At 46.4% G+C, this 20,621-nt stretch overlaps 1 protein-coding gene across 2 annotated transcripts in view; it reads left to right on the top strand.

The window, feature by feature from the left end:
* Positions 1-20,621, top strand: part of Slc24a3 (solute carrier family 24 member 3) — a 478,272-nt gene that overhangs the window by 347,088 nt on the left and 110,563 nt on the right. For both annotated transcript variants that reach the window (XM_087911151.1, XM_087911152.1), the window contains exons 4-6: positions 1,716-1,790; positions 7,269-7,353; positions 7,730-7,833. In XM_087911151.1, the coding sequence (XP_087767277.1) occupies positions 1,716-1,790; positions 7,269-7,353; positions 7,730-7,833 (264 nt within the window). The remainder of the gene's footprint in view (positions 1-1,715; positions 1,791-7,268; positions 7,354-7,729; positions 7,834-20,621) is intronic.

Below are 20,621 nucleotides of genomic sequence, written 5' to 3'. Positions count from 1 at the left end.
AACAAGCACATACACATGGAAAGAAGTCAAGTGCATACAAAGGGACACAGGGGACGAAATGAGTGCACTGACCAAGAGTCAAAAAGCTTGAGATCATTTCTAGCTAGGACTGCAGCAGAAGGCCCCAGGAAAGAAAGCTGTGAACTACAGAACTCCACTAGCAGGCTTAGTGCAAAGGGAAAGCATTGGCTCATGAAATTAGAACGTCCACTTGGTTTCAAACTGAGTTAAGACAAGTGTTCACAGGATGTTGTTAGGTGTGCATGTGTGCATGCGTGTGTGTGTGTGTGTGTGTGTGTGTGTACCTGTTGCATCTCTTGATTCAGCTTCTTAATGTACCATTTTCAGGCTCTCTTCTATATAACTGCTACCTCTGGAAGCTACAGGCTTGAGGGATATTTATACTCTCTATTAATCTCTTCCTGGCCCCTTAAACAAGCCCCCCGCCCACTTACCACTTTGTGACAAGAAATGGCATGTTCTGGTAGCTGGCCTCGGTCTTATGCTTGTGCCTGTGTGACTGGGGGTCCATGCTGTGGAGTAGTAATCAATGGGAAAATATGCTAGAAGACAGCAATGAATCTACTCACGAAGATGCTGGAAATTGAGCAGGCACTGGCAAACACTTTAAGCTACAAATACTGGAAAATTCTAAAGCAAACTGCAGCAGCAATGCTGCTGGTATGCTGTGAAGTCCAGAGGCCCCATGGGCTCTAATGTCATATGACCTGTGACTTCATGGTGGCATTGAGAACTCTGCTGCTTCCCAGCTCTAAGAATCCCATATGATCTGTGCACAGCTAGCAGCAGGGGGTGAGAAAAGACCCTCTTTGGAAAGTTGGTAACTCTTTCCTTTCATCTGATTGGATGAGCTAAGTCACATGCCTACCTCTAACCAATAGCCACCTCTACTAGGAATACTACATGATGACTGGCCAATCAGTAATCCTGGAGAACGGGTGGAACCCTTTCTATCTGAGACATGGTGCTAGGGTTCCCTGAAAAAGCAAGAGCTGTGTGTTGGGTGGTCATTCAACACTGGAATCCAAACAAATGTCCATTGCTTCGAGGCGGTACCTTGAATAAGATAAAGGACCACCTCTGACTAGAAGATGAGATTCTAGGGATGCTCTAGTGATAGTTGACCACAATGTGGAAGTAGGTTTGCACAGAGACCAGGTAGTAAATAAGCTCACTGGGATGTGGCCAGCTAATCCTGCTTTCAGGCCAGCCTTGGGGTGACTCCTGAGGATGTAATTACAAGAGGAAGTTCATATCCTCAAGAACTTCTGGTGGTAGAAACTGGCAGCAGACTAATAGAGTGAACCTATAACTTACCAAAATAAAAAAAAAGTCAAGATAAGAGGGTATAGAGAAAAAGGTGGGCAGGGAGTCAGGTGGGCATCCGAAAGCATATCTGAGAGAAAGGGTGTTCTGAGTAGAAGCAGCAGCAAGCGCAAAGGCCCTGAAGCTGGTGCCCACCATCTTCTTGGAGCTTTAGAGGGGGAATAAGAGGCAATGAGTGGGTAGAGAGGTCAAAGATGGAGCTAAAGCCAGGCCGCAAGTCTTTTAGCAATTGCAGAGACTTTGTACTTACTCTGAACAAGACGTTGAATGTATGATAACAGGGGATATTAATTGGAGAAGACAATGATCCGGCCCTTTTCCCTTGCCTTTGCCTGACTCTTAAGTCTTTCTTCTCTCCTTTCTTCCAGGCCATGTACATGTTCTATGCTCTCGCCATCGTGTGTGATGACTTCTTCGTCCCATCCTTGGAAAAGATCTGTGAGGTATGTGGGGACACATTCCCGGTGTGTGGGGGCCTGGGACGAGGACCCTGTCCTGCCATGTTCTAGCCTCTTCTCTGAGGTCCTGAGGCCCTGGGTACTCAGGACAGTGCTAGCTCAGTCTGCATGGCATTTGATAACCCGGGAGATGGTCTGACTTTAACCCACATTGCATCTGCCTCACTGCTAGTGCCCTCTGGGTGTCCGTGGGGATACTTCCAGAATGTCCTGCAGCAACATAATTCGTGGATGCTCCAGAGCATAAAATGTGTGTCATAAGGGGTAGTGTTTGCAAACAGCCCACACATGTCCTCCTGTGTGCTTTACTACAGTGACGTAAATCCTGTGGAGACAGATGTGGCACTCTGTTGTTTAGGGAATAAGGACAAGATCAAAGCTGTGTTCCTTGCAGATGCAAATATTTTTTCAAATAATTCTGGTCCCCTGGGTGTTAAACCCACAGTGGACACCCCAGGCGTGGGGGGGGTCATACTTTGTGTTCTGCTCCTCCACATTTTTGTTTTTAATTCTGCTGATTCTTGCTCCCTGTCCTTCCCACTGCCTTCCTTCCCTTCGTTTCTTCCCTCTGGGATCCTGTTAGGGTAGGGACCTACCACCACTACATGCTTCCCTCACACTTAACTCTCTATTTCTACTCTGGGTGGAGGCCTGGCAGGTGCTGGGGCAAGGCGCCAATGTGTAATGGGCGAAAATCATTACGCATTATTCACATTAGCTCAACCACTGCCAGGCTGAAGAGCAAATTAAAATATATTCAGGGGTCAACAAGACGGCTCAGTCGGTAAAAGTACCCGCCACCAAGCCTGACTTCCTGAGTCAGGCTCAGGCCTCATATGGTGGAGGGAGAAAATCATCTCCAGCAAGTTGTCCTCTGGCCTCTCCACGTGTGTGCCCTGGCATCTTCACCTGCACATAGGCACGCACATGTGTGTGAGCACACACAAGTACACACATATGCAGTGTACACACACAAACACATGCAATAAGTAAACCTAAAAAGGCTTCTTCAATGTTCACCCTGCCTAGACAGCTCTCATTTTTTGCTGCTTTCATCCTGCTGTCTGTCCTGATTTGTCTATTTCTTCCATGCATGTATCGTGTTTAACATTAGCTGAGTTTTCAGACGGCCGTCTCCCAGACACGTGTCCCACCTGCAAATCCGGCGGCCATCAACCCCTTCTTGCTCCACCCACAGCACCTGATTCAATAGATCCTAAAGACCAGTGGAGAAGGCATTCAGAACCCAAATTTCTAATCAGGTCTTGGGTAATGCTGAGGATGCTAGTCTGCAAGTCTCACTCAGAAGATTACTAACCTAAGCAGTTTCTTCCAAACTCTGGACATTTGTTCTCCTTTGTGTTTAGAAATGAACAATCGTTGCACAGTATCTCTGGATAGGTCATAGGCGTGTGTTCCTCTCTGCAGTGACAGTAGATTACGGAAAGTAGGGTGGTGTCTGGAATGCACCGCTCTCTAGTGCGGATGCGATTGTCACAGTGATGCAGCCCAGGAACAGGCTCGCCTTATGTCAACGCCAAGGGGGAGTTCAGCCCTGTAGTGGGGGCATTCAGCCCTGTAGTGGGGGCATTCAGCCCTGTAGTGGGGGCATTTGTGATCCCTCAGTATCTATGCAGATTGGCTCCAAATCCTTTACTGTTCAACTCTCTTCCGAAAGTCGTGGAGGACTGTAATGTTTTGACTAACTCTAGACTATGCCTAGCACGATGTCAGAGTTATTTAAATATCTGTTGGAGTATGCTTTTCAGAGAAAACTAATAAAGAAAAGGCTGGTGCATGTCTAGTAAGAATACATGTTTGTATTGTTTTTGTTTCCTGAGTACTTTCCATCCACGATTAGCTGAGTCAATAGTCAAGGATACAGAAGACCCACTTACCACCAGTTGGTACTTTATTCTTATGCAAAGCAATATTGTTCTGTCTCTTTCCTTGTGACCTGTTTGTTGTTAATAGCAGAGGTATTTAATATGCCCTATAAATATAAATACAGATATCAACTCTGGCCCTCCATTGAGGAAACCCACAGAAACTTTGAGAACATGTGTGTCTTTCTAGAAAAAAAAAAGCAATCAAACACTAGCAGAACAGAAGACAGTGGAGTATGCCTTTAACAAAAAAACTAAGAAGGAAAGAGAATGTTTAATGGGATAAAGATGCTATTTTTACTGGGTCCCCAGGGTGCAAGAAACTGGCTGTGTTCTTAAGTTAGTGCAACTGTGGCCATCCCTTAACCATGTCTTAAACTCTGCCAGGTGACCACAGTCAGCTTCTCTCTAGGAATCAAGAAACTGAGACTCAGAGACTTAGAGTGTCCTGCCCCAAGTTACACAGCTGTTTAAGAATGGAGTCATGATCTGAGCCCAGGTCAGTCTGAGCTTACCGCTGGGTCACCAGTCACCGTCACACCTGTTGCAATTCCACAATAACGTCTATCAGGTTTCCTCAGAACGGGCTCCACCTCTAGGATCCACAGCTGTGTAGGGAGGAGCAAAGCAGATGAGAGGCCTCCCTTCCAAGAATGCTCCCTGTTCCCAACCAAATCCAGCCTTAGAAGCAAAATAAGTTACAAGAAAGCATGCCAGGCCACATGCCTGTCTCCGTGAGTACAGCTCTGTGGACTTAAAGCCATGCTGATTGCCAAGCAAATGGCCTGTCTGTAGGATGAGGACAGAGTTTGTATCTCCTTGGAGGTCCCATGTTTATGTCTCTGAGAGCCTCATACTCAAATGTCCCTGAATCTCCATTCTTTCACAGGATGGGGGCAATGATGCAGGACCACTCATGGTGGCCTGGCAGAGCTTCCTAGCCTGGGACTCTCCTACAATCTTTATTCCCCCTAATCTCTTCATAGAGAGGTGATGCTGTGTGCTCAGTGCTTGCCCCCAGACTAACTCTGGCGCTAAGCGGAGATGCTCAGAGGGGACGTTGTTTGGACTTTGGTGAAAAATGATTCTAGAAAGAAATCCACATTACTCAATAAATCATAGCTGAGGCAGAGGGGACGGGTTCCAGCTTGAGTCAGGAAAATTGTTGGGCAGGGAGAAGCAGGGGATGCCAATATGATGACCCAGCATGCCAGCAACAGGTCAGATAAGTCACCAAATCTTAGCCACGAGGTGACATCATGAAACTTACAAAGGTGTTAAAATGTGGAGAAGTCCTCTGTGTGCCAATGATAGACACTCAGATTCTGCTACACCGAAGCAAACGGGAGAGGGATGTTTCAGAGGCTCAGCAAGTGGAGGAACATGGCATTCCTGGAGACCTTAGGTTGGTTAGAGCTTACGCACAAATGAGGACTGAATGTCAAGAGTAGGAAGGCTTTAGGGCCATGTGGAAGTTACAAAAGCTACAGGGGGGCTGCCTGGGCCATGGAAGACGGGACAGGCCCTGCTTCAACTACTGTAAACACGGAAGTAGGCTCTGTGCCAGCCAAGCTATGTGCCCTAGCGATCTATGAGCTTGCAGACCACTGATAAAATGGAACATTCCACCTGTATGCAGATTCCACATCCGAGCATTCAGCCTTGGATCGAACTTTTTTTTTTAAGTTTCATCAGTATAGAACAGATGCAAACTTTCCTCCATATCATTATGCCCTGGATAATACAGTAGTTTATGTGGCCTTATTCTCGTATTAGGGACTGTGAGCAATGTAGGGGTGATTTGCAGTATATGGGAGAATGTATATAAGTTATATGCAAACACTACACTGTTTTATGTAAAACTTGAATAGTGCTTGGATTTGAGTATCTGGATCCTGCAGGGAAGGAGGCATTCCTGGAACTGATCCCTACTGATCTCAAAGGGTGATTATATTTACAGAGGGTTGCATGAATCTGGTGGGGATTTGGCACAGAGAGAAAGTGATGGATGCTACCATGGTACCAGGGCAGGGCTATGTGGAGGGAAGGCCCAAAGGTCTGGAGGAGAGGTCTTGCTGACAGAGTATTTCAGGAAAAGACAGAGACTGCCTGAGTCACTGAATCTAAATGGGAACCACGGGACCTGTTGTTCATAGGGAGTCCATGGTGTTCAGCGGTGGCCAGGGAATGCAGGAATTATTCTCTGCTCAGAATGAAGCTGAGGAAGATTCTCTCTGCCCCCTCCCTCTCATATGGCAACTAGCAATGCAGAGCCAAGAGAGCTTTGTGACTAGTGATTCTAAGAGTCCAGCAAGGTATTGCCAGATCAGAGTGAATTAGGCATGAAGGAGGAGAAAAAAAGAAAGAGATCTAGAAGCAAGAGAAAACCGTACATAAGGCCAACCTTCATAAGCAACCATGAAAACCAGCCAGTAGAGCTCGGGAGGGAAGTGCGGCAACTCCCGTCTTTCTTGGGAGCAGAGCTTCCTAGACTCCTGGTTCCGGTGTCAAGTTGGCTTCTGGCCAGCCCCACCCACTGAGACTTAAGTGCCCAGGGCTTCCCCACCAGCCACAGCTTTTAGTGTTGAAGTGCCATCTCCGAGTCTCTTCAGTACCCATGTGAGCCTTAACTCTGAGTGAGTACAGAGCCAAGGAACCCAGGGTCCCAAAGAGACTCCTTTCAGAGACTCCTCCGAGTCCATACTGCCTCTCTGTGGCCAAGCAGAGAAGTGCAGCCACCTGTACCACCGAGAACAAGAAGGGGCTGGCATTGAAAACTGGAATTCTCTACCCTGTCGCCAGAAGGGAACCAGGTGCTTATCAACAGCCAGCAGCTCACTTTCTGACGTACGGTGGAATGCCAGAAAGCCAAACACACCAGCCAGCCACCAAGGTGCGTTCGTCTTGGGATCCTGAGAACCAGCTTCTGCCTTAACACACAGGGTGACTCGAGGAATGAGGAGTGTCCCCAAAGATCTGGGGTTGCACCATTTTCGATTCAATCTCAAGGCGTCTCTTCTGCTGTGACACCCGGAGTTTGAAGGTCAAGGGTTGGGACTGAGCTTCAGGAGAGTGATTCCTGAGGCACATTTACAGGCTTGAAAACGGGCCACTGTGAGCTTGAGGTAGCGGAAGCTCTGCAGTGGCCGTGGTCTTTGCACGCTGCCCTAGATTATATACATCTCTTCTAACATCCGAGTGTCTTCCAACAGCTGGGGAGCAGAGCACAGCCATCAGAAAGGATATGACCACCCACTACTGCCCACGCTGCTCCTAGCCCCCACTCCACTCTCCTGGTCATTGGCACAACAGCCCCTGGGTGCATTTGGGTTGTGGACCCCAAATCTTCTGTAGAGCCTTTGGGCTAATGAAGTCTTGTAACCTGCTGATTCTGCCGGTGAGGGTGGTGAGCAGATTGCAGAAAGAGCCAATCTCTGAGTGGAGGACCGTACAAGGCACTGAACCCCACCCCTGGGTCCCTCTGAAGTCCCTGAGCTTAGGACCTGGGGAGTCACAGTCATGTGTATTTCCCAGGTAAAATCCCAACTCACCTGTCTTGTTTTTGTTCTGCACACAGCGCCTCCACCTCAGTGAAGATGTGGCAGGAGCCACATTCATGGCGGCAGGCAGCTCAGCCCCAGAGCTGTTCACATCGGTCATAGGTAGGTGACTCTAGGCGGACATCTCAGCCCTTCCCTCCGTGAGAGAAAAGGACTATGGGGAAGAAGGCCCTTGGCTTTGGGTTGTCTGCCATTAACAAAAATGAAGTTCACAGACCCCACCCCCACCCCAAGCAGAGCATCCCACTTTGCTGTGTTCATTCAATACTTCTCCTGCATGTGAACTTGTCCACGGCCCAGAGCCAGTGTTAAGGGGAGGCTAAGGGACAGTCTCCCCTCTGGGTTCCAAAGCTCCTCCCAGTGGCTAGCTACTTCCTGTGGATCCTGAGCATAGTCTAGAAGTAGGACATGTCCTTCAGGTTCTCCTGGGGCTGCAGCTGGACCACTCCAACCAGACGGGTTTGGGCCTGTGTTTCAGGAGTGTTCATCACCAAGGGTGACGTGGGAGTCGGCACCATCGTGGGCTCTGCTGTGTTCAACATCCTGTGTATCATTGGCGTCTGCGGGCTCTTTGCAGGGCAGGTAAGACTGATGGCTTCTTTGTGATGGCAGTCTGTGGCACACGGAGAAGATGGAGATACGGAGCTGAGGCAGGAGGCTGTCGTGCTAGAATTCACCCACATGGGATCCTTGGGCAGTGCCATTGAAGCTTTCCGTCAGACACCTGAAGCCACTGTTAATCTGGTTTCCAGACTGATGGAAAATAGACTTTCCAGCTCCACATAGGAAATTAGCCAGCCTGACAGTGGTTAACTGTGAACATGAAAATGTGACGCCCACCCCCAATTTGAGAGCTACTGATCGGCACTAGAACGAGCTAAACTCATTTCCAATGTGATGGTTGCCTCCGAGGAAATGAGATAAATGAGAAAGAGGGAGAAGAACTGGGACAATGGGTTTCTGCTTAAAGAAGTCGTGGTTATGCAGTTCAGGATGCAGCCTTTCTTCCTGCCGCAGTCTAGAGGGGCCTCGGAGTCCTGAGTTAAGTTAAGGAGACCGTTCTAACGCCAGGGTTAAACTGGGGCCACTGTCCATTATGAATAGTCTCAGGAATTTGTTCAGAAGTCACCAGAGTGTGACACTATTGGGCAGCCAGGGTCAGAGCCTAAAGCTTCATGGGGCCTGCATCTTCCCTGTGACTCTCATATCCTAGCTTCCTCAGAGAAATGGCCATCAGAAATGGAATCCTCTGTTCTCTGCCTAAACAGTCAAGACTCAGTATCTCCTAGGAAAAAAAAAAAACGTTTACTATTCCAGAGGGACCTGGTAATCCACTTCACCTGATCCGGAACCCCAGTGTGGTCTGTGCCATGCCCTGCTGGAAGTGGCAGGTTGGTATAAATGGCTAAGACAGATGCTGGGGTCCTTCACCCTCCTGTGTGTCAGGCCTCTGGGTCTCTCAGAAGCTGCTGAGGATGCCGTGATGTTTGCCCCTCAAATCTACACTCAAGAGTTCCCATAGAATTCACCGCTATGCTCCATGGCCCATTTTTACTGGCACCATTTCTATGCCAACACGTTTGTCCAGCCTGCCCACTTGTGTTTGTTCCTTCCAAGTGACAAGCAGAAGGACACCTTGATCTTGTCAGGCATCAGCTCAGGGCTCCCTAGTGCCCTGGGCTCCCCGCTCCTCTCCAGAGGCCCCTGGGCAGGTGCTTTGTTCGTGAAGATTGAGGTCTGTCCCACTCACTAGGTTGAATAGTTTCTGCATTCTCCATGACCCGTTGTGTTAAATGTAATGCGTTCACACTGTAGCGTTCTTGAATTCTCCTGCCTAAGTAGCGCCACTGAAAGAACGAGCCACGTGTCTGCCTTTACTGCTCTCCCTCTCCCCTGCCTGACCGACTCGCCACCGCCTTCCAGAGATGAAGAGTCACACCAGCGGAAGCTGTTGCTGTTCGCACTTTCTTAATTAGCGTCGTCACCGTTGGCTGTATGATTATTAGCCCGGCCGTTATTAGTGTTGTCATGAGTTCATTAGTCATGTGTACCTGCAGCTTGATTGGGAAGCAAGCCCGAAGGGGAGGAGGTAATGGGAGGAAATGAAACAAATGACTGGGTGGTCTCTACTCAGTGCCACACAGCTAATTACTTATGAAGTGACTGCAGCGTGATTGTGGCGTGTATCAGCAGCGCCACCCGTCACAAGCTGGGTAAGAGCAGCTGCTCGTGGCTGAGGCACAGGTTGTTGGCATCCGTCTTTCTACCTCCTCTAGGTCCTGGCTGGCTGGTCTCACAGGCCCCTGTGACTGGAAAGAAGTAACAATCAGTTTGTTCCTGGAAGCAGCCACCAGGGTGATTCTAGATGCACCCTTCCTTTTTTAAAAAAAAATTAAATTTTTTTTTATTTGTTTGTTTGTTTAGCCTGTGCCAGCTTGGAGATTTCCAAAGCCATCCACACTTGCCTGTTTTGTGGATTCCCTCACATCTTTGCAGAAGACATGGAGTTGTATTTGGGGAGAAACAGGAGCCAGATAGTCAGATTGACCTGGGATCGCATGCTTGCTCTGCTGCTTGCTAGCTGAGGGATTTTGAAGAAGTTATTTTAGCTACTGGAGTCTAATGCTTCTCATCTATAGAGTGGGTATAAGCATGCCTGCTTCTGAGCGTTGCCATGGTGATGAAATCTATCGTGTTTGACATTAGTAATAGTACTTGGTCTGCAAGGACAGTCAAAACAAGTTAGACACTATTATCAACCCTTGGTAGACTCATCCTGAGGTCCCCACTACCTTATTACATCCTAGGAAACTGGAAAGATGTGGCTACTCAACTGATGGACTGATTGACAAGGGTGTCTGTGGCTCCTGTCAGAGACTCAGTGGGGAGCAGCGAGGTCAGGAAGAGGGTCTTGTGAATGAGGACGAAACGGTATATTAACATTATGAGGTCAGAGAACTAGTGCTTGGTCCTAGGCGGTCTCATGAGTGGCAGAAAAGAGCAGTCGTTGAAAAGTGAGTGTTGCCTCGTCTCACTCAGTGGGGACACGTTCCCAGACAGCGGAGCTGGTGCCCTGGGATGTCACAACAAAGGACAGGAATTGGGAAATGAGTGATTAGTAAATCTAATCATGGGTATCACTTGGCATTATTATTTATAGTGTTCTGCACTTTCTCCTGGCTGGGAGAATTACAGCGAGCACCCATGGGCCTCTCTAATGCATTTCAGTTTAAAGAGCAGTGCATGAGGAAGTCTGTCACCCATCTAAAACTAAAAGTAATTAAGCTGTAAGGTTTGAGCTCCTGCCTCAATTAGGGTTTTGATGGATTCAGTGTAATTGAATGGCTTCTGTATTAGCAGTTTACAAACATACCCGATACCTTGTGTTTGCCTGAGGTGCTTTGTGGAGTTTTTATGGGACAGGAGGAAATTGCCTCTCAGAAAGTGGCTTGGAAAGAGGTTCTGGGTGTCCCACGGGACATTTACAGAGCTGTGGTCCTCCCAGTTTGTCCTTAAGAACAAAGAACGACAATGAGGTGAAACTATCCAGGTCTTGACGCAACCTTTTAATATATTTTGCATATTGCATTAAAAGGATTTCATGCCAATTTTGTAAAACAATGTGCTTATGAATTTAAATCCAGCATTCGGAGCATGTTAAGCTTCAAGTACATAACCACAAACAGAGAGTAAACAGTTTAACTGCAGCCCAGATTAGGACTTTCATATTCTGGTTATTGCAGGCTGGCAGATGGCTCCGGTTTGTTATAAAAGCTCCTGCATTGGCTCCTGGCATCCTTATAATGTCCCTGATGTTCTTTGGCGAGGTCCGTCTAATCTTGGCTACATTTGCCTTTCTTCAAATAGCACCCTGCCTGAGCTGGCTCGTTTACACAAATCAGAGTTGCACTAAGAGGTTACGCATCCGAGCTGAAGCTTGCCCTCATTTGAATATCCCCAGAAGAAGACTTCAGGCAAGGAGTCAAGTGCAAGTAGTTAATTTGAAAGGTTACCCCAAGGAACACTAGCAAGCCATTAAGGGCATGAGACAGAGAAGAGAAAGCTGTAGACAAAAGCATTGATGAGCAAGTTAGCACTACCAGCCCCTGGGATTTGATTCATCGATGGGGGCTGGTTTGCAGGTGTGCAGTGATCTCACATAAGAGGCAAGAGCGCTGGGGTACTTACCCACCAACTTCCACATTCCATTCCATATGACTCTGGGTAAGAAGCATGAATCCCTCAGCATGGGATGCTGTTGGGTGGCCAGTCAGGGTGGACCTTGGGACTCAGAGAAAACCCCAGGCAGAGGGATGCAAAATTTGCCTACGGGAAGGAACTGAAAAGATGGAGAGATGCAAATGAGCCCATAGACCAACACCAAGGCTTCAGTGTAAGCCAGCTGGATAGACGCCATCTTCAACTCCATTGATGGATGCAATTGTGAGGACCAGGTGACAATTTAGAAAGTATAGATGTGGATCCGTCGTGGTACAATGCTTGCCTAGTGTGTGTGAGGCTTTGATCCCAGCCCTACATAAATACATACATACATACATACATGCATACATATATATATATGTATTATTAAAGGTTTTGAAATATCATTTATGATTTTTTATTTTCCAAAAGTGATTGATTCCACTTTCAAGTATATCAATTTAGTATGAATTTACTAAAACTATGAGTCTCATAATATAATTGGTAGGTTTACATAAAGTCAGAAATATCTAAGGATTTACTAAGGTATAATATTCATACAGTGCTATGTGTACATTATATAATGTTTTAAAAAATCATTCTTTTTAATATGTAAATGTATGTTATTTCTCTTGTATCTTTATCATTTTGGATTATGTTGTATAAATAATAATGTTTTTGCATGGGTGGGTGGATGGATGTGTGCCCGTGTGTGTAGTGTGTCTGTGTGTTTGTGTGGGTGTATACACATGGGTGTGAGGTTTGGGTGTGTGTGGAAGCCAATGATCAACATCAATGGTCACAGTCATTCTCCACCTCCTTGTTTCACTGAACCCGGAACGAATTACTCAGCGGGACTGTCTGCTGCTCTCCCTCTGCTGAGGTTACAGATGGGCCCTGCCGTACCCAGTGACTCCCCAGACTCGGGTCGGTATGCTGGTGAGGAAGCTCTTCATCCGCCATGCTGTTTCCTTGCCCAAATAATAAGGTATTTAAAGGAAAACCGATATATACCACATGCATTGCAGCCTCTGGAGAGAACAGTACAAATTAATAGTGACTCTGATAGTTAATTCTGCCCCAGGTCATAGCTTCATTAAATAGAAAACTGCAATTTTCACAACTTATATTAAAAACCATGATAAAAAGTGGGGGGAGTAGCTACTATTCAATAGACTTACTCAGACACCACACCCAGCAAAGGTCTGTGAGCATTTGTACAGATGCACCCTCTGAGTTTTAAGGTACAGGCTAGAACTATCCTCATCAACGGACGAGGAAATGGACCCTAGAGAGTTGGGAAAGGGGGTCTGCTGAGGTGGTTAAAACTAGAACAGACATATCGACTGACATTATAATCCATATGAGGAGCCGCTGATTATAAAACCTCTGGATAGAACTATAGCACTCTCAGTATTAAGCTGACATTTTGTGTGTTCTTTAGAAGTTTGGGGTGTAGGAGTTGGAACCATGCAAGGAATGGTCATATCAACAAGGTAGTGGTGTCCCAAATGGATGCTGGAGGCACTCAGTACAGCTAAGGCGCATCTAGAAGCTTCTTTCATCATACCAAAAAGCATCTTCCATAGCTCAGCTCTTGCTTCCCCAGTAATGGAGATTCGGGCTGATGGACATAATAGAAGACTTGTGGGTCTCCTGTCTACATTAATTCCTAGGTTATTGCTCCCCAGACGAAACTGAATACATCTATCACGTTCCAAGTCTTGGAATCAATTTAGACCCCCAAGTTGGTTAGGGACTATGAAAAGTGAGAATGAAAACCGCATACCACCCATTCCAAATCCGGGATTGGAGGTCAACTGTCCACTGTAAATAGGGAGGTGATGGGACAAGAATGAACTGGAATGACCTCTGGAAAACTAAGGATTGGGGATTTCCCCGGGGCGGGATGTGCTCGCATTTGGTACTGTCAGAAGCAAGAAAGCAGCGTGTATGGTGAAGTGACAGACCTGAGCAAGGGTTGACCCAGGAAGCAGTCGATCTTTACCCCCCCCCCGGGAAAGCAGAGGTTCTCCTGCAGCTTCTGCAGGCTGCCTGTATGGGGAGACAGAATGCAGATCCAGTCCAATTAGATAAGAGGATTGGCTTAAACCGCAAAGCCCCATCTTCAGGCTCAGCTCCACTCATCCCAGTGCGGACTCTGGAGGACAGGGAGGGAGCTCTGGTGTGAGCAGATGGGATGCCCCAGTCGTGTAGCGGGTGTGTTCCAGGAGTGTTTCCTTTCTGATCCTGGTGGTAGCAACTCCCTACCTATTCCCATGTCCTGAAATCAGCCCTGTCTTCAGTCCCACATGCTATTCCCATGTGCTGAAATCAGCCTGTCTTCAGTCCCATACGCTATTCCCATGTCCTGAAATCAGCCCTGTCTTCAGTCCCACACGCTATTCCCATGTCTGAAATCAGCCCTGTCTTCAGTCTCACACGCACGTAAGTGCAGAGGCTTTCAGTTTCTGGTGACAAAACACCAAGTTTAACTACATTGTAAGTAAAGAGAATTCAGTGATATCTCTAAAACTGCACAGGAACGTGTAGGGTTTGACCAAGGCCCTAACCCCATTGTTGTCCTCTTGCCTCTACTCACCTCTGTCCTTGTCAGATTAGTTTTCTTTGATGGAAAAAAAGACTGTAGCTGTTTCAGGCTGCATATGCACATACCACATGGGTCAAGAGAAGAAACAAGAAAACGTCACCTTGTCTACACTGCTGTCCGGCCCCTACTTAATATCATCAAACAAAAAATCTGGATGGGCCCATCAGATTGAACCAACTATTCTAATAGAGTTACCAGATTAGTTTAGGTTAGCAAGAACTACCCACCCGTGTCTTCTTTCTAGAGATAAGAATCTTATCTACTCCACCCCAGAAGCACAGCTTCCGGTCCCCCCTTGTCACGCAGTACAGAGTCAGAGATGAACTGACAGAGCCTGCCCTGGTTCTCAACCTGGCTCACTGATTTCCTTTTCTGGCCTGGTCTCACACAGCCCTGCCACTGGTATTTATATGGACATATGCTGTCATTTGGGGTGTCGTGTGTGTGTGTGTGTGTGTGTGTGTGTGTGTGTGTGTGTATGAGAGAGAGAAAGAGAGAGAGAGAGAGAGAGAGAGAGAGAGAGAGAGAGAGATTTGTGTTACTGTGGCCAAATAACTGACCAAAACCTTACCTGGAGAAAGGGTTTGAGTCATAGCTTCAGAGTTCATGGTCTCTTGATCCCACATAGCTAAACAACATCATAGTGATGGGAATAAGTGGCAGAGACTCTTCTTGATGCACAGAAATCAGACAGTGAGTCTAGAAGGAAACAGGAATAATCCACACCCGAGAACCTGCCCACTGTCCTATACTCTCGAGATGGACGCCAGCCCTAGAATTTCTAGAACCTCCCAGATTTCTAGCACCATCTGCCTGAGTGGAGACCAAGCCTTCAAATAGTGGGCTCCTGGAGAACATTCTACATTCAGGCTATCATGGTGTCTTTATCTTTTTTTTAATCAGAAGCTTCCAAACTGCTTTTCACAGTGGGTACCTGTGTCCCCTTCCTTCCCCGAGCAGTGAGGTTGCAGGCATTTGTATCGTCATCACCACTTGCTGTGGTCAGCTTTACTTTGTTGTCTATGATCTCTGTCACTTCAGCAAATAGAAAGAGTGCCTCTCTGTATGTGTAGTTTGTGGTTAGAGGCATGGCTCTGTGCAGCTTTTCCTGGGATTATTTGGCATCTTCTTTGGTGAAAAGTAGGTTCAAATCTCTGTCTGTGCTGTCATTTGGACCTTGTCTCTTCCTTCCACTCTTGTCCTGGCAGTCTCTAAATCAAGGCACTCAACTACTCCTCTGAGTCCTTCTGTCCAATTTGTTTTAATTTCCAAATCAATAGCGAGTAGGGTCATTAGAAATGATTTAGCATGGCCATAGAGATGTTTTACTAGTGCTGTTGCCCTCATTTGGGTTTGCAAGGGAGGTACTCAGAAACCACACTGTTCAACTGTGCCAGAGAAAATAAAGAGGTTGGTGCCCTTGTGCCCAGCAAAGCAAACTTAGCAATAACTGAGATCCAAGGCACAGATTTTCAGAAGTGTGCAGTGGGAAGCTGAAGTCCCTAGAATGTGGGGTGAGCATTCCTCCCATGGTGAGCCTCACGTTGCTCCTGGACAGTGAGCTTCAGGTCACTGCCTGCCTTCTTGGCCTACCTCATAAGGGCCAATGAAAAGGCAGCCCAGAACCTTTTCTACATGCTACAGAACATCCTTCTGAAAGGAAAGACCAACTTTGAGACCTAAAGCCATTTCTTCCAGGGACAATTTCTTGTTCCTGTGGCAAAAAGACCTAACAGAAGCTACTTAAGGACGGTAGGGTTTATTCTGACCCTCAGTTTGAGGGTGTAGTCCATCGTGGCATGGAAATCATGCTGGCAGAAGCAGTGGGTAGTTGGCCATATTGCATCCACGATCAGAAAGCAGAGAGAGATGAATGCTGATGCTCAGCTGTCCTCCTTCATATTCAGTCCAGAACCTCAACCCATGGAGCAAGCACATGCCGATCATGCACCGGGCGCTGTTCCTGCATCTTTAGCTATATTCACTAGTTCTGTCCTCAGATAACTGCGGAGACCACCGTTCTCAAAAGAGTAAATTGAGGCTCTGACATGTTTAGTAATCTCACCACACTAGTGCCTCAGAGGCTTTGGGACCGCATTGCCCAGCCAGTGGCATTGAAAGGTCTGCTGCTTTCTCCAGTTTTTACGGTTAGTTCATTTAGATAAGACGTCTCACACCCTAAGCTGCCAGGCCAGGCATATGACAGCCATTCCTAGCACTCCTTCACAGATCACTGCCTTTCTAATCATGGAACCCGTAGGAAGCAGAGGACATGAACAGGTTGACTGCCTCCTTTACCCTCTCCTGGATGACTGTACAACACCAGTTGAGCTCACAGGCATTGGGCTATCTTAGCTGCACAAAGTCTACCTCCAAAAAAATTGGCCCCAGGGACTCCGGTACTCTGTCCCTTGTCCCAGAGACGCCTCATTTCCTGTATGCCCCTTATGTACCAGCAGGCCCACACAGCAAAAGGGGTGAAACATTGGGATCATAGCCCTGTAACTCCACGCCAGACAAAAGAACATAAGACACCTCTCTGATGCAGGGGAGCATAGGCATTGACAAGCCCTGAGAGTGTGCAGAGCAAGACTGTGAACCTGCTTCTTCAGTTCCTTAGGCTTGTCTCCAGACTTCAACCTGTTCTCACTTCTTGTCGCCATGTATATATGGTGCTGGCCCATGTATATGCAGGACAGTGTAAGCTATGCCATAATATACCAGGTGTCATGATCTGAGCATAAGCAGCTACAGTCAAAATCCCTGTGGAAAGATCTCATGCCACACCTGAGGCTCCCCAGTGCTTGAAATTATGTACCTGTTTATAGACAGTATTTCTGAAAGGCGGTTTGTCTGGCATCTGGGGATGTAAAGCCAGAGTAATTATCCACTGAAGAATGAACCCAGAGCAAGTGTCAGACCTAAACTGAAACGCTGCCTCAGTAAGTTCTTGATTTAACAGGGTTCACTGAGTGCTTACAACCTGCTGGGCACTGTTCAGCACCAGAGATGCCAGTGAAAAGAACTGCATTCTAGCATTTGACTATGAGCCATAGGATGCTATTAAACATCCGACAAATATGGCAGTTGGTAGGTAGGAATGTAGAAAGATGGATGGATGATGGGTGACAGATGGGTAGATGGAGAGAGGAAGTGCAAGAGAAAGAGAGAGAAGGTCTTCATTCCACTTGGTGTGGGGGCTAGGAAGAAGGTGTGGTCTCAATTAAGAGTCAGTGCTGTGAGGGAAAAGAACAACATAGGAAGAGGTTTATAGAGGATACACGAGAATAAAAGGTCTGGACTTATAAAGAATTTCCAGGAGCATCATTACCACGAATGCTGCTAGTTCAATACAGTGGAAAACACTCCCTTCCACCATAAAGAAAATAGCACCACTTTAGTATAGACTGATTCAGATGGCACTGTAAATGTGAGTCACTTTGAGCAGAGGGAACATATCATCTGCACAGACACACCACTGCTGTCCCTGGAAATACTCTAGAAGGCTGGTCTATTAGTCTCACAAGCCAGAGCAAAGAAACAGCAATGCCGAGGGTATTAGGAAGATGCATGCCCGGTGGCTACTGCTGCTTCCAGCAACAGTGAACATTTGAGGTGACAACAAAGACACAGGAAAGAATGACAATATTAGGCCGGGAGCTCCCCAGAGGCATCTCTGCCTGACTTCTAAGGTCTAGAATCAAGGACCTGAAAAGATAAAACAGTTCATGAAGTGCTTGTCATGCAAGCATGAGGAGCTCAGTTTGGATCCCAAACATCCATATGAAAGCTAGGTAAGGCAGCCTGCATCCATAACCGCAGTATAAGGGAGACAAAGGTGTAAAGATAAGCAGACTCCTTTAACTCGCTGGTCAGTTAGTCTGGTCAATAAAACCCTATCTCAAAACATAAGATGGAAAGAGAAAGACCCCAACCTCTGACCTCCACATGCATACACAGAAATGTGTATTCACATGAACATGTGCACAGAGTAGCATCAACCTCTGATGAGTACGCGCTTGACCTTTGAGCAAAGACTAACGGAACTGTTCTCAATATAGTCCATGCGGAAAGGCTCATATATGATCTTAGAGAGTGCACAATTCCCCCCAAAGTCTGGTACACACTGTAGGGGACATTTCTGTGTCCCACAATTCAGTTCTGTCCCACCAACCAACTCCCAAATAACTACACAGAGACTTATAAGCCCAGAGCTTATAGGCTTGTTACTAACTAGCTCTTACAACTTAAATTAACCCATATTTATTAACCTATTGTTGCCAAGTGGCTCGTGGCTTCTTACCTCATATTCTACACATCTTGTTCCCTCCATCTCTAGCTGGCAACTCCGCCTTTCTTCTTCCCAGAACTCTCCCAGTTTGGCTCTCCCACCTAACCTCTTCCTGCCAAGCTATTGGCCAGTTGGTTCTTTATTAAACCAATGAGAGCAATGCATATTCACAGTGTTCAAAAGGATTACTTATTCCATAGCAACACACAGACAAAGGAGCTTCAGTTGATTGCCTGCCCAGTTAGATGGATGAAAGGCAAATGTCACAATATGACACAAAGTGTATTGAGACACAATCAGTAGAAACTCTTTGAGCAGAACCCCAGACAGTCACGAAATAGAGTGGCAGTTTAATATGGCCACCCCTTCATTGACTTTTATGCATAGAAACTTAGACAGTGATGATCTCTGCTCTCCCAGAGCTTACAGACTGACATAGGGGCTCAGAAATAGATAGATAGATAGATAGATAGATAGATAGATAGATAGATAGATAGATAGATAGATAGATAGATTTAAAAAACCATATAAACCAATAAGTGATGAAATCATAGTTAAAATTTTATTCTAAAAATGTGTTGGTAATGCTGTAGGGATGATCTGTGGAGAAGGCAGAGGATTGACTCTGACAAGGGGAAGTCTCTCAAAGGAACCCACAATTATGAAGGCAACTCCATAGGAAGGAAAAGGAAATTCCAAGTGGAAAGGTGAAGCGGGGGCGTCTAGACACAAAGCAGTTAGACAGGGATGAGGGTCCTAGAAAAGGCTAGTTTGGAGCCTGGTGCAGAAGGATGAGTGTGATAGAGAGATTGGCAGGGAGAGATTGGGTCTGACCAGGGGTATTTGGGGGGTGGAGATTGGGTGCAGTGGGAGCCACTGCAAAGCTCAGATCCCCACAGTAATGATATCTGATTTGTCCTCTGAGAAAATCACGCCAACTCCTCACTGGAGAAAGAGCTCTGTGGAGGAAAGATGGCAGCAGGGATCCAGTGACGGTTGCTCTGAGAAACTTGAGTGGGTTCTGCAGCTGGAGGGACAGTGAGAAGTAGCTGCTGGATTTAGAGCATGTCCCAGAGGGAACACTAAGAGGATAATGAATTGAAAATGGCAGTGAAGGAAAGTGATAAGTCACAGCAGACGCTGAGACTTTTAGCCTGAGCAATGTCAGTGGGCTACAGAATATTTATTGACTCTATTAGTGCTGATAGATTGGTCATGAGAAATTAGAGTCTGTTTCCATTGAATATGTTGTAAAGTCAGCAATTCCTTGTCAGATCCAGAAACATGGGTGGGTCACTGAAATAGCAGAATGGATCTCAATAAAAAAAATAGCTTTTTTTACTTTTAAAATTATTATCCTTTTTAAATTTTTTGATTAAAATATAAAATTCCCCTATCCCCCTCCAGCCCCTCCCAGATATCTCTCGTTCCCTCTCAGTTCGCATCTTCTTTTCCTTTGTTATATATAAATTATTGCCAAAATACATAACTACAACTTAATTCAGTCTGTTTGTTGTTCCTTGTATATGATTTCAGGACTGATCACTTGCTATTGGATAACCAATTCGAGAGCTCATCCCTATGGAAGACTATTCCTTCTATTCTTCTGTTCTTACCATTCCTTGGTGACCCATGTGGGACCCACCCCTAAACAAATTAACTTTCAACTTAATTTTAACTATAAAACCCACATTTTTAACTAAAAGCTCTATCACCTACCTGCTACTCCCCAACCATTTTTACTTGGTAGCCATTGTCACTACTGGTCCTACAAAACCTCTCTAAGCAACCGAAGTATCAAGGAGACATGACTCCCGTTGGTGGCTTATCATCAAAACCCTGGCTGGCCAGTTTCTTGGTGGACCAGGATGATTCAGCTGTAGCAAACTCTAAATTTGTCTTATCAAACATATGAAATTCAAGAATTCATTGCTAGGGTCAAACTTCTCATCATTTTCTAATTATTACCATCTTATAGTGAGCTAAAGTAAACATACAAACCTTGGGTCGCACTACCCAGCTCAAAATCAATGTATATGACCTTCAAATTGACAAGAGTTTCCCAGACTCCTATCAGTCGTGGTAGGAAGTAAACAATTGTAATCGACACTCTCGCTAGTGTCTCTTGACCCATCTATTCTGTGTTTCCCCAGATACCTGTATGCCCAGTTAAAGCTTGGCTAGTTCATCAGCTCACGCTGGACGGCAGGACCATCAGGTTCTCTTCATCCCAGGTTCTCTAACCTCCAGGCAGCCCATACCATCAGA

This window comes from Myodes glareolus, chromosome 10 (genome assembly GCF_982192425.1).
Source record: "Myodes glareolus chromosome 10, mMyoGla1.1, whole genome shotgun sequence".
NCBI lineage: Eukaryota > Metazoa > Chordata > Mammalia > Rodentia > Cricetidae > Myodes > Myodes glareolus.
This window is presented reverse-complemented; position numbering and strand designations above follow the sequence as displayed.